This window comes from Budorcas taxicolor, chromosome 2, assembly GCF_023091745.1.
Source record: "Budorcas taxicolor isolate Tak-1 chromosome 2, Takin1.1, whole genome shotgun sequence".
NCBI lineage: Eukaryota > Metazoa > Chordata > Mammalia > Artiodactyla > Bovidae > Budorcas > Budorcas taxicolor.
Window position 1 is genome coordinate 105,904,412 of NC_068911.1, and position 14,254 is coordinate 105,918,665.

Sequence of the window (14,254 nt, forward strand, 5' to 3'; positions counted from 1 at the left end):
AAAGTAATTTATAGACATTACACGTCTTGGACTACCTAAGCCCATGGGTAGGCCTTTGCCCAGTGGCTTGTGGTCAGTTTCCCTGTAGATTAGGTGAAAGGAGGAAAAAGAAGCACAGAAACAGTGATACCTTCCTGATTAGAAACTCTGCCTGCACGTCTGGCATCACTGGGATTTGTCTGACTGTGCTTGGGGTTAAGGCATATCAGATTGTTCATCGAAACGTTTAATGAGCACCCACCATATACCAGACGTTGCTGCACTGACAGCCGGGCCACCAAGACGGAAGATGCCACGTCTAGTCTTGCCTAGTCTTGCTGGAGGGAAGCCAGTCAGCAGACACATAACTGCTCAGTGCAGAGTGGTAGTCCCATGACATTCAGAAAGTGTGCACAGGAAGCCACAGGAGTTCAGAAATCAGGGGAGCAGAGGAGGTCATGCTGACTTACGTCCTGCCTCAGGACTCCCCCACTGACAGGAAGGGCTTGACTGCGTGTCTGACTTGACCCTGTCTTGTCATCTCAAGATCGAAGGTGCATGGAGAGCAGACGGCAAAGGACTCAGCATCTGGGACACGTTTTCTCACACACCCCTGAAGGTTGAGAACAACGACACAGGGGACGTGGCCTGTGACAGCTACCACAAGATTGCCGAGGACCTGGTCGCCCTGCAGACCCTGGGCGTGACCCACTATCGCCTTTCCATCTCTTGGACCCGCATCCTCCCTGACGGGACCAACAAGTACGTCAATGAAGCGGGCCTGAACTACTACGTGCGGCTCATCGACACGCTGCTGGCCGCCAACATCCAGCCGCAGGTGAGGTGGGGCCCTGAGCAGGCCTGGGCCAAGTCCACCAGAGGGAGCCGGCTGGGCTGGGGAGCACATCTACTGTGAAAAAACAGTGCTGTTGCCAAGTTTAATTTTTGAGTTGTCTGTGAAGATTTTCCTTCTGTCCCCGACCACCCCTCCCAGCTATCTGTTCCCCTCCTTACAGGTGACCAGGGCTGCTGAGTCTTCATGTCCTTTTGGGTATCTGACCAGTAGGCAATATGTGTGTGTGTGTGTGTCTGCTTTTTCCTCACGGTACGATTGATACACATAGTTTGATACTTTTTATTTAACAATAGTTCTTACAGGTATTTCCATACCCAGATGTATTTTCCTCATTTGTTCTGTCTTTTGAGTTATGTGGAAACTGTACCTCACTTCTCTAACCACTTCCCTACAAACGGACACTCTTCCCTGTTTTCACTCTTCCATTGTAACCAACGCTACAGTGAGTGTGTATGCATGTTAAGCTGCTTCAGTTGTGTCCAACTCTTTGCAACCCTATGGACTTCGGCCCACCAGGCTCCTCTGTCTGTGTAACTGTAGTTACATAATTACGCTAGGATAGATGTTTATAGGATGTGGTCCCAGGAGAAGAACTGCTGAGGCAGAAGTTCGTGTGCTTTTGAGCCATGAGTTTTCATGAATAATAAAGCCCATGCGGGGGCTTCCTTTGCTGTCACCAGATCTTTTACGCTCTACTTGGGAGCCTAGGAACTCTTTTCCTTTTCTCCTGGGCCATTTATAATAAAGGGCTAGAGGGCACTAGCTCCAGTTACTGGTGTGTCCTCTGCTGCCGTGATTACGTACTGCAGCCAGAGTATAATCTCCGAATTATAACCCCCTTCTTCCCACCCCACAAAGCAGAGACTTTTACAAATGAAGGTGCTAGCTGGGTGACTTCCCTGGTGGTCCAGTGGCTAAGACCCGAGCTCCCAGTGCAGGGGGCCTGGGTTCGATCCCTGCTCACGGAACTAGATCCCGCATGGCACACCTGAGAGTTCGCATGCTGCAGCTAAGACCCAGTGCAGCCAAATAAATAAATAAAAGTAAGTCCTTAATTTTAAAAAGCGCTACCTGCACTCCGCACACTGCTAACACTGCAGGAATAAGTTAGTCATGCAGCGTTTATTACAGCTCACGTGAGTGCCAGCTGTGATGGAGATGGGATGGCTAGTGGCTGTCCTGTAGGACCCCAAGATCAGGGGGAATTAATATCCATTACACACAATTGAGAGAGAACACAACTGAGGGTGAAACTATTTTGTGGTTCTTATTTTTCAAATAGGGTTCAAGCTTTTATTTATTTATAGATTTTAAACTTTTATTTATTTTTGGTTGCCTCACATGGCTTGTGGGATCTTAGTTCTCTAACCAGGGAATGAATCTGCGTCCCGGGCAGTGAAAGCGCAGAGTCCTAACCACTGAACCATCAAGGAATTCCCTGCAGCTCTTAAGGGCACTGAGACAAGGCGGAAAAGTGATATGGCCATTGAAACCTTCAAGGAGGTGAGGGTCTTAAAAAAAGAAGAGAATTTGGGTGGGTACATAGGCAGGGAAAGGGCATTTCAGGGAAAGGGAAAGACTGGGTCTGAGCTGAAGACGGTTGGCAGCTCAGTGGAGACCCTGGCATGGGTGTGTGTCAGGCGCATCGAGGGGAGACCCGGGGGAGGAAAGGCCACCACATGGGTGTGGCCAGCAAAGCGCTCCCACTCCGCAGGAAGAGCCTCCAGACACACTAGATGTCCCTGGGGATGCCCCTTAACAAGCAAAATGCCTCCCTCCTGAAACCCTCAGAGCATTCTATCCAGGAGGTTCTGAAGCTCTAGCATTTCTGATCCTTGATTACAGTCATAGCTAACATTTGCCAAAGAGCTGGCAGGATGTCAGTCAATTTTCCTGTCCTCTGCTGTGTGATTTAGGCCTCACAGTGATTCTGGGACATGGAGGCCTTAGTGCCTGGTAGGTGGCAGAGCTGAGACTCAAACCCAGGCTTCTCTGATCCAGATGTATGAACTTCTCTTGCACTTCAGCTTTACTGTCCTGTCCTTCCCGCCAAAGAACCTCTGAAGCTTTTTTGTCTCATCATTCATCCTCATCCTTAGCAATAGACATTTATGTTGGTGCATAGAGCATCGGTGGGCTCCCATGAAAAGCAGGTTGATGGAAGCGCTGGTCTTGCATTTTCACAGGTGACTATTTACCACTGGGACCTGCCCCAGGCACTCCAGGATGTTGGGGGCTGGGAGAATGAGACGATCGTACAGCGGTTTAAGGAGTATGCAGAGGTGCTGTTCCAGAGGCTGGGGGACAAGGTGAAGTTTTGGATCACACTGAACGAGCCGTACGTTGTTGCTAACCAGGGCTACGGCTACGGGACGGCAGCTCCAGGTAGAAGTCTCAGACCCCACTGGTCAGCAATCGGAGGGTGGTTTTCTCAGCACCACTGACAAGGCAATGCCTCAGAATTCCTGCCTCCCCTGCCGCCCCATTCTGACACCACGTCTGCTGAACATGAACCTCACATCTCAAACCACCAAATGGCTTCTTTGCTCTGTGCATCTGATCTGGCTCTGATAGAAAGCTCCCTGAGATCAAGGGTGCCAACTAATTGATACAGGAAAGGACAGTACATCAGAGTGTACAGATCCACAGTGGGTTGGGTTTTTTTTTTTTGGCAACTCCCTAAACGCCAAAGTTCCCAGTATTTGATTTGGCTGACCTGGGCATAACCTGATGTGAACCAGTATAAGGTTGGCATCCCACTCAGTGTGAAACTTCAAAAAATTCTGCTGCAGATATATCCGTGTCTTTAATTATGGAGAGCTGTCCTGAGCCCTGCCGGGGTCATATGTGAATATGTTATATGCAACTTATTACTTTTCTAAGACACAGAAACCTTTTAATTCCTAAATACATAAAATTCTGAGTTGTTTTTTTTTTAACAGAAGTATAACTGGCTTACAATGTTGTATTCCTAAGACTATTGAATAAGGAACTGTGGACATGTCCTTGTTCCTTGAGAACCCTCTGATTTTCCTTTTCTTTAATTCTGAGCCTTAGAGAGTAAATTTGTGTTCATTTCTGTGACTTCTTGGGATTATGTGTCCCAGCTGGGAAGAGCCATGGGGAGATCTGCTTCGGCTCATTATCAGATGCATCAGCCATTGGTCCTTGGCTGACGTTTTGGTTTTTTGTTCCTCCAACACATGAGAGGCTGCGTCTCTCATGACGTTTGCTCTCGAGGAATCTGTGTCCGCTGCTTCCATCAGCTATATGCTCCAGCTCTTTCCCAGTGGGCCCCCGAAGAGAGTCAGGATGCCAGCCCTTGAGGCGCACACTCTTCCAGGTACTCTGCCCGAGACACGTGAGCCACTCTGTGGGTGAGGGCTATAGAACCCAACATCGAGTGCCTTCTCTTTGCCAGACACAGGGCTTCTGGGTGCTTCACCACACACTATTCACAAGGAGTCTGTATTGGTCATTTTGTAGAGGAGGAAACAGAAAGGCTGAATTACTCACCCAAAGTTCCATGGTCAGCCAGGGAGAAGTGGAGCCAGGATCTGAATTCCATTCTCCCTCAAGAAAAAATCTGCAGTCTTTCTCTCAAACACCAAGAGGCCATCTGTAGGCAGAAAGTGATACTCTTCGCCACATTTGTGCTGGGTCTTCATTGCCGTAGCTGCAGACTGAGGGCTCCTCTCTAGCTGTGGTGCCTGGGACTCTCACTGCAGGGGCTTCCCTTGTAGCTGACAGCTCTAGGTTCTTGGGCTCAGTAGTTATGGCACACAGGCTTAGTTGCTCTGAGGCACGTGGGATCTTCCTGGACTGGGGATCGAACCCATGTCCCCTGCATTGGCAAGTGGACTCCCAACCACTGGACCACCAGGGAAGTCCTGGCCACATTTATTCTTCGCTGACATCTATGTCTGTACTTCCAGGAATCTCCTTTAGGCCCGGCACTGCCCCCTACATTGTTGGCCACAACCTAATAAAGGCTCATGCTGAAGTCTGGCATCTGTACAATGATGTGTACCGTGCCCATCAAGGTGGCATCATTTCCATCACCATCAGCAGCGACTGGGCTGAGCCTAGAGACCCCTCCAACCAGGAGGATGTGGAGGCAGCCAGGAGATACGTTCAGGTCAGATTTTCCTCTGGGTGTTGTTTTTACTTTTTCTCTTTCCCCCTCCTGTCATGATCTAATGAAAACAGAATTATACTGTGAAACAAAGATTAAGGATCTAGGTTTTGTTTTGCTATTACCTTATTTTGTGCACTTGGGAAAATCATCTAACCTTTTAATATCTTAGTTTTCTTGTCTTTAAAATAGATGTGACCTAACTACCCCACAGCTTTGCTGGAATGAAAGTTCTTTGGGGTTGAGTTTTCTTTCAAGTCTTAAAAAATCAGTCATACATACAACTCTTACTGGATGCAACATTGGCTTGAGGCTAAAAAATAGAAATTCAGCCTCTCCAATCTGTGGTTTGACTATAGGACTGGGCTGCAATGTCACACTTCACCTCTAGGCGTCACTGTCTGATTTTACTTACTCTGCCTAAGACTTCCTTAAATTGGAATTCTGTGAAACTCATCAGCGCCCCTAATTTTCTAATTCCATGTGTTTAATATAAGGACTTGCATCTTTTAGTCATGGAATGTTGCTCTTAGGAAGTAGAGACACAAGTAAGCAGGTGCCAACACGGCCCGCCTTATTTCAGTCCAGGTCCCTGAAAGGAGAAAGAGAGAACAGCCCTCTTCAGGCATAGCTCGTCCCGGCTCCTGCTACTGTCTCTGAGAGGTTGGAAGGCGCCCTCTTCATGTTTCAGGATCAGGAAAGAAAGGCAAGCACCTCTCTTTCCAGACTGCTCCCCACATTCGGCCCTGAGGAGAGCATGCAGACTGGCATTTCTGAAAGGACACCAATGGCCTTGGTTTGTCAAATCCTTCACAAAGGAACTTGATAAAAGTGGTCCAATGAATTAAGTGCAAACAAGAATTTAATGTCCCCATTTGGTAGCCAGCTTGTGGGGGGTGGGGGAAGCCTAGACCAAAATTAAGGCATTCCCTCATTTCAGATTCACAGAGCTGATGAATTAGAGCAATAATTCATTTTCGGAAATCAAAAACAAACCTGAAGAAATGTCACGCTGTAGTCTCATCATCAGTTTGTCAGTGAGCTGTGATCCACAGCCCAGGACAGTGATCCGCACACCCCCTCATGAATTCAGCTTCCCCGGAAACACAATTCCTCAGCTCCCAGTGAACTGAAGCTTCTTTTACTGGAGCGAGTATGTTCTAAACCTCATCTCTGGCTGAGAATGGAAGGCTGCTCTCACTCCACATTCCAGGCAGCAGCCAGCAGTTGCAGGGAAGATGTGATGAGGCAAGCCTCTCAGGACCCACAGCATCACAGCACTCAAGTGCCGTGTATACCCTCTACGGGTTAAGGGTGGCCTGAACCTTACTTGGGAAAACAGACAGGAAAGTTCCCCACTTTAGGGCTGCAAGTCCAAAGCCCATGAAGAATCACCCTTTGCCTGGGTAACCAGGAGAGCCTCTCATCTCTGCCCACCCTAGAAGGTTCTGATGGGTCCTTAGGCATTAGACCTCCTCTGTGGTCAGTGAGGGCATCAGGGCCTGGAGGCTTGGAGTCTCTCCCCGTCTTGGGCCCGGCCCTGCTAAGGGCAGCCAGGCACCATCTAGCAGGCCCAGGGCTCAGTTCAGTTCACATCCCTCCAGCCGCAGTGGGTAGGAACACAGCCCTGCCCATAGTGAGCTCCCAGCACAGTGACAAGACCCATGGGCATTTCAACTGCAACATGGGAACAGTTTAAGACTGGGTGGGGAGAAGGAGGCCTGAGGTCAGTGACTCCAGGGCAGGGAGCCTGCTGTCTCCCGTGGGCCTGCCTGTTAATGCCAACGCTGACTGTCCCTCCAACCCCCACTGCAGTTCATGGGAGGCTGGTTCGCACATCCGATATTCAAGAATGGGGATTACCCTGAGGTGATGAAGACGCGGATCCGTGACAGGAGCTTAGCGGAAGGCCTCAACAAGTCTCGGTAGGTCCTGGTGCCACGCCCTCAGCCACTGAGGCTCCTGGGTGGCTGGCACAGGTGCTGTTGGGGTTGGAGAGGAGTGTCTTAGGCAAGTTACTGTCTGAGCTTCCATGCGTGCTGCAAAGACAACACGAGTGTCTGTGTGGAGCTCTCAGTGCAGGACAGGCACGGCTCTGACAAAGGCAGTTGCTCTTGTTATTCTTCCGAATAGGCAGGACGTCTGGGGCACCCACTTCTTAGTGACCCACTAGCTCCCTCTTTGAGCCTCCTATAGCCCAGCTGTGAGGATTAAGAAATCCACCCCAGCCCTTACATCATGCATGTGCTGGCCTGGTTAGGGCAAGTCCTGCTGAGCCAAAAGGTCTGATCTGTCAACCCTGGTCTCCAACAAGCGAGTGCTCCAGTCCATCAACACAACCATGCTGAAGCACCTACTGTGTACCAAGGCCGAAGCCAGGCCCAGCAGGGTCCACATAGAGGGGATTCTAAGTATGGCTTCCTCAGGTGCTGACACACCAGCTGGGAAGACAGTGACCTTCATCACTCCAAGGAATTCTATTCCCCAATTTCTTCATGATTGAAGACTCAGAGGAGATCAGGGCAGGCTGGGTCGACCCAGGAGACTTCCTAGACAAGACAAGGTATCGGCTGACTGGGCCTTGACAATGAACAGCACTGGGGAAAGCAGAGGGCTTTTGATCCCAGGGGAAGGGTGTGAGCACTGGCCCAGAGGTAGAAGTGAGGGGAACACCTACTGCAGCGATTGGGACACTGGCCCAGCAGCAGGGACAGCCGGGGCCACGTGGCAGAGTGACTGCAGGCTGGGCACAGGTGCTCCCTCTTGAAGCCACAGGATCTGAGGAGCCCTTGCTGGCTCCTGAGCAGGAAAGTAAAAGGTATGGCAGGGGTGGTGTGGGGAACTCGGGCCTTAGTTTTGCCCCAGTATTTCAGAAACTCCAGGAAGTAAGGTTCTTTCCTAGGTTAATGGTAGCAGGAAGGTCAAGATGAAGTGTCAGACGCCTAAGCAGGGCATTCTCTCAGCAACCCTAAACCAGCAGCATGTGGTCAGGATCTGGGAGAGGGGAACCTCCAAGTGCTGCACACAAGGGCATGTTAGTTACATGACACAGAAAAGTCTAAGAATACATGAAAAAAATGTAAATATGTATAGAAATGAGTCACACAGCAGAGACTGGCACAACATTGTAAATCACTTATACTTCAATTTTTTTAAATATATATGGAAAATGTTCCACTAGAAGTTTAAAAAGAAAGGGCAGTAAAATCATGTGAGCAGAAAAGTCCAGATCTCAAAAGGTCAATTCAATTTGTAAAAGCATTTCCCCTACTAGTAAGGACAGACTTTGGAGAAAAGAAGCATGTCTAAACAAACCACAGTAAAAACTTAAAACCAGAAAAGAGGGTCTGCGAGGGAGGTGAGGTCTGTGTTCTGGGGGAAGGAGGCTCAGGTGCTTTCAGCAGCACCTGGGAGGGCCTCTCCTCGCTCCTGGTCAGCTGTCCGTGGGCACCTCGGATATCTGAGTTTAGAGCCCTCCACCGGCCCTGCCCTACGACGGGCTCTTCCCAAAGCCCCACGCCCTTAATGGCTCTTCCCGCCCAGGCTCCCTGAGTTCACGCAGAGTGAGAAGAGGAGGATCAACGGCACCTACGACTTTTTTGGGTTCAATCACTACACCACTGTCCTGGCCTACAATCTCAACTATGCCTCTTGGATCTCCTCCTTCGATGCAGACAGGTAAGGAAGGGCGGCTGGAGCAATCTTTGGGAAAGATAGCAAGGTGCCCTCTCTTACTTAGAGGCCTGTACAGCCTCTGAAACTGCCTCCTGATGCTACGTATCCTGGGGTTTGCAAGACAAGTCCCAAGTCCTGGTATACACCTCTATCAGTCAGACAGTTATACAGGCTATGATTTCCAAAACGCTTTTCATTAAAGCAGACAGGCTTAGAGTTTTAAAAAATAATTAAGACTTTACATATATATATATGTTTTTTCATCAGATTTTTCTCACTTATCAGATGTATTTCAGTTAAAATAATTTTCTTTTTTCCCTTTGAGGGTAAAAGTTAAACTATTTCTCTACTACAGTAATGTATGTTCACAGCAGACACATTAGAAAGCAAGAAGAGAAAATTTGTATCATTTCAGGAGTGTATATATGTGTATAGGTACACTACCTCTCTTTATATATATGATATATATCTTACACATAGTTTATATAGTATGTCAGAAATTTCACACAGGAATACATTACAGAAAAACAGGATTACACTTATGCACAGTATCTGTTCCTTTTTTAAAAATTGCTAAATAATATTTATTGAGACATTTACAGACATTTTATTTAATAAAATCTAATACTTACAAAGACATTTTATTCCCCATTTCAGGAGGAAACGTTCACTGTCTTCTGTGGGTTTTTTTCCTGTAGACATTCTTTATTAGATGAAGAAAGCTCTTTGGTCGGGCTTTGTGTTTGCTTTGTCGCCTGTGCCATGTGGCAGGCAGGGTCTGAGTTCCCCTGCAGCCGGAGTATGGAGTCTTAGCCACTGGACTGCCAGGGAAGTCCCTTTCGTTCCTTTTCTGACAAGCGCCTTTCCACATCAGTAGCTGTGAATCTGTCCGGAATCTCTGGAAACAAGTGCCGACACCCCCATTCATCCTCCAACCAGCAGTCAGGCTTGCTGAGAGGGGCTGAGGTGGCGCCCCTGCTGGCTCCCGTTTCAGCACCCACTCGACTGCTACCTCACCGGTCCTGGGACTGTCTTCCCAGGCACCTGTGCTCAGCTTATGAAGTGTTCCACATTCAGTGCAGCTGAACAAGATAAATCCAGCTGCTGGCAAAAGGTTTTTTTTATTGTAGGACTGTGAGTGTTAAATATCTAAATGGCTGGTCCTTATAATGAAATGCGTGAGCCTGTGCCTCCCCTGGCGGCATGCCTTTGGCAAATGTGATACCTTCTCTTTGCCCATCACTGGAGAGAGAAATAGGGTCTTGGGCACTTAAAGCAGGTCCTAGCGTATCTACGCCATCATCACACTAATGGGGGCCCAAATATTCGTTCCTGTGGGTGTACCACCTGTTGACCAGACATAGGTGACTCAAGGGAGCCTCTTCTCTGAAGACCCAGCGCTCGCACTCCATGCAAGTGCCAGCACCCTTCCACGTCTAGTGTGAGGTGTGCCCTGGTACCGAGCGGCTTGGAGAGTTAGGTCCATGAACAAGTCCGTTCCTGTGTACTGGTGGAAAGCTAGACCAGAGAGTTTAGGTGGCCTATCCAAAGTTACACCAGCACTGATTGATGTCACTACAACCAGTGAAAAGAGAAAAGTAAAGTAATGCTCAAAATTCTCCAAGCCAGGCTTCAACAGTATGTGAACCGTGAACTTCCAGATATTCAAGCTGGATTTAGAAAAGGCAGAGGAACCAGAGATCAAATTGCCAACATCTGTTGGATTCTTAAAAAAGCAAGAGAGTTCCAGAAAAACATCTACTTCTGCTTTATAGACTATGCCAAAGCTTTTGACTGTGTGGATCACAACAAACTGTTGAAAATTCTTCAAGAGATGGGAATACCAGACCACCTGACCTGCCTCCTGAGAAATCTGTATGCAGGTCAAGAAGTAACAGTTAAAACTGGACATGGAACAACAGACTGGTTCCAAATCAGGAAAGGAGTACGCAGAGTATATCATGAGAAACGCTGGGCTGGATGAAGCACAAGCTGGAATCAAGATTGCTGAGAGAAATATCAATAACCTCAGATATGCAGATAACACCACCCTTATGGCAGAAAGTGAAGAGAAACTAAAGAGCCTCTTGATGAAAGTGAAAGAGGAGAGTGAAAAAGTTGGCTTAAAACTCAACATTCAGAAAACGAAGATCATTGCATCCGGTCCCATCACTTCAAAGCTAATAGATGGGGAAACAATGGAAACAGTGAGAGACTATTTTGGGGGGCTCCAAGATCACTGATGGTGACTGCAGCCATGAAATAAAAAGATGCTTGCTCTATGACCAACCTAGACAGCATATTAAAAGGCAGAGACATTACTTTGTCAACAAAGGTCCGTCTAGTTAGAGCTATGGTTTTTCCAGTAGTCATGTATGGATGTGAGAGCTGGACCATAAAAGCTTAGCACCGAAGAATTGATGCTTTTGAACTGTGGTGTTGGAGAAGACTCTTGAGAGTCCCTTCGACTGCAAGGAGATCCAACCAGTCCATCCTAAAGGAAATCAGTCCTGAATATTCATTGGAGGACTGATGCTGAAGCTGAAACTCCAATACTTTGGCCACCTGATGTGAAGAACTAACTCGTTGGAGAAGACCCTGATGCTGGGGAAGATTGAAGGCAGGAGGAGAAGGGGATGAGAGAGGATGAGATGGTTGAATGGCAACACCAATTCTATGGACATGAGTTTGAGTAAGCCCCGGAGTTGGTGATGGACACAGAAGCCTGGAGTGCTGCAATCCATGCAGTAGCAGAGTCAGACACGACTGAGCGACTGAACTGAAAAGTCAAAGGTTTTTTTTTTTTTTTTTTTTTAGCGTAAATCTTGTTCATGCTTTGTGCAGAGGGTCTCTTGGGATTTATAAACTGACACCTAATCTCTAGTTTTGAACTTGCAGGGGAGTGGCCTCCATCACAGACCGCTCCTGGCCAGACTCGGGCTCCTTCTGGCTGAAGATGACCCCTTTTGGCTTTCGGAGGATCCTGAACTGGTTGAAGGAGGAGTACAACAACCCCCCGATCTACGTCACAGAGAACGGAGTCTCCCACCGGGGAGAAGCAAACCTCAATGACACTGCAAGGATCTACTACCTCCGCAGCTACATCAACGAGGCGCTCAAAGGTATGACGGGCCTACCCCTTCCTCTACGTGCACCTATTGTTGGAAACGTCTAACGTCTGCAGCCGATACTACACCGACGAGTCTCAGATGAGGAGGATGAGGCTTCTACCTCCTTTTGGCTTTAAGCCTTTTTGGGGGGCTGCACACTAAGATTTTTCCTTCCTAAAGCTCAGCAAGCAAAACCCAGTTGCCTGATGCAGCTGGACCCGAGTTCCTGGCAAAACCCAGTTGCCTGATGCAGCTGGACCCCAGTTCCTGGTCTGCCCTTTTCTCTGTCTGAGCCTCCGGTGTCCATGTCCCTGGAACGCGGCGCCCTCTTGTGGACAGTCTGGGTAGGGCCCAGGAGGGATAGGCTGGAGAGATTGTATGATCTTTCATTCCCCAAGCAGAAGTCTGAGACCCTTACAGCTCAGCAGAACCACCAGGGATGGGACTATGACAGGGGAATGTAAGTAACGCTGAGTAAAAGAAAGTGAGCAATGCAGCAGCCAAGAGGAACAACTAGAAAACCTTATTTCAGATAAAATCTTTCCCAAGGGTCCCTTGAGACTCTGCCCGAGACCAGTATCCCAAGATGTGAAGATGATGATAGCTGACCCAGCAGGGCTAATTTAGTCTACACATGTTCCTGTCTCCCGATTAGGGCTGAGCCTGTCTAGAAAATGCAGATGGCTCTGTGGTAACACCCACAGGGGACCAGCTAATGATTCCTCCGTGCAGGGCAGGCTGCTCTCTCCAAGAGCTGAGAAAAGCTCCCCTTGACCTGCAAGTGGGGACTGTGGGAGCACTGTGGGCAGGCCCAGCCCCAGCGGGCCCCGTGGAGAGGGGCTTAGACCATCAGAGCAGCTCATGCTGGGGCCTCTGTCTTTGAGCAGCTCTGCAGGATAAGGTGGACCTTCGAGGATACACGGTTTGGACTCTGATGGACAACTTCGAGTGGGCCACCGGCTTCTCAGATAAGTTTGGTTTGCATTTTGTGAACTATACTGACCCTGCTCTGCCAAGGATCCCCAGAGAGTCAGCCAAGGTCTACGCCTCCATAATCCGGTGCGGTGGCTTCCCCGACCCTGCTGCAGGGCCACACCCTTGTCTTCAGCAAGGTGAGCTGTGGTTCTGGGATGGACAAAGCCAGAGGAGGAGGGGCAAACAGGCCTTTCTCAGTCCATTTTCTTCTAGTTTATTACCAGCCCTCTCTGCCTCTCCATCCCCTTCATTCATTCAACCAGTATTTCCTTTTTCTTTGAATGCTCCAGACGTCCTCAGAATGGAACAAAGGAATTAAGGGCTAAAGTTACATCTAGAAACTAGGCCCTGGCCTGGAAACAGCAAGTTTAGATTCTTGCCCCAGCCCTACCACTAACTTGCTGTGTAACCTTAGGCAAGAAATGAGTCAAAGGCTGCGCCGAGGCCAGGATCAAAGAGTGACTAAAAATATTGTGCCTGGCACATTGTAAGGTGCCCAAGATTTGCTGAATGACTGACAAAGTATAAATTACTATTCAAATTAAGAGACAACTGTCCAGTACAGGTTTTACTCTAATTGCTGAGAGATGCTTAAAACTAAAACTACGTGACTTCTCTCCTAACTCACAAAAAGGATGTGCACAGTCACCTCCGTGATGTGCTGACCTTGGATACAGGGTAGCTTCTCTCCTGCAAGGATCCAGCTTGCGCTTAATAATCTAGGTCAACATGACCCAGTAACTCCTTATCACCTGTTGTTCTCTCCTAGATGCTGAGCCTACCGCCAGCCCCGCCAGCCCCGCCAGCCCCGTGAGTCAGAAAATTCAGTTCCTGGGCCTCAGGCTGAGTACGACGGAAGCCCAGACAGCGCTTAACGTGCTCTTTGCTTTCATGCTTCTTGGAGTCTGTGGGGTTGCATTTCTGTCCTACAAGTATTTCAAGCACTCCAAGCAAAAGCACACACAACCAGGCGAACAGGAATTGAGCCACAGGTCTTCCTTCTGACCCAGAAGTCACCACCTCCTCCAGTTCTCGTTTCTTTGCAAGTCTTTGCCACCCCCACAACCACTAAGGATCTAATACTCTGTCTATAACAGACTTTATAAAAATCTCTGCACTCTTAAGACACTAATCTTGAAGGATTTCAAGTCCCTGACTAAAATGGAAGTATCCCCACCTTGCCCTAGTATCAGGAATTCATCTGGGGATTAGAAGCCCCTCCAAGGAACTCCTGTGGAAATATGTAGTTACTGAACTCAACTACTAGGTTCTGTGAGTCATTTAACTGAGCTGTTTTAATTCTCAGAGATTTTTAAAGGTGGAGACATTAGTGAAAACCACAGCAATCCTTTTCATGAAAAGATCAACAACTAGGTCATCTCCTGCTTTCTCTAAGTTCCCTCCCAGCCCCTCTTGCCTTCTGTTTCTCAGAAACTGACAAGGTGCTATTAATGGTGTCCTCTCTCCTGTGGGTGCTTCTCCTCAGAAGGCGGGTTCCACAGAAGTTACGAACATCCCGTTTAC

At 48.4% G+C, this 14,254-nt stretch overlaps 1 protein-coding gene across 1 annotated transcript in view; it reads left to right on the top strand.

The window, feature by feature from the left end:
- The window catches only part of LCT (lactase), a 48,821-nt gene extending 35,086 nt beyond the window's left edge, over positions 1 to 13,735 (top strand). The window contains exons 10-17 of the mRNA XM_052636135.1: positions 527 to 817; positions 3,022 to 3,220; positions 4,771 to 4,973; positions 6,786 to 6,895; positions 8,514 to 8,648; positions 11,544 to 11,767; positions 12,643 to 12,867; positions 13,500 to 13,735. Coding sequence (XP_052492095.1) covers positions 527 to 817; positions 3,022 to 3,220; positions 4,771 to 4,973; positions 6,786 to 6,895; positions 8,514 to 8,648; positions 11,544 to 11,767; positions 12,643 to 12,867; positions 13,500 to 13,735 — 1,623 coding nt within the window. The remainder of the gene's footprint in view (positions 1 to 526; positions 818 to 3,021; positions 3,221 to 4,770; positions 4,974 to 6,785; positions 6,896 to 8,513; positions 8,649 to 11,543; positions 11,768 to 12,642; positions 12,868 to 13,499) is intronic.
- The last annotated feature ends 519 nt before the right edge of the window (positions 13,736 to 14,254 follow it).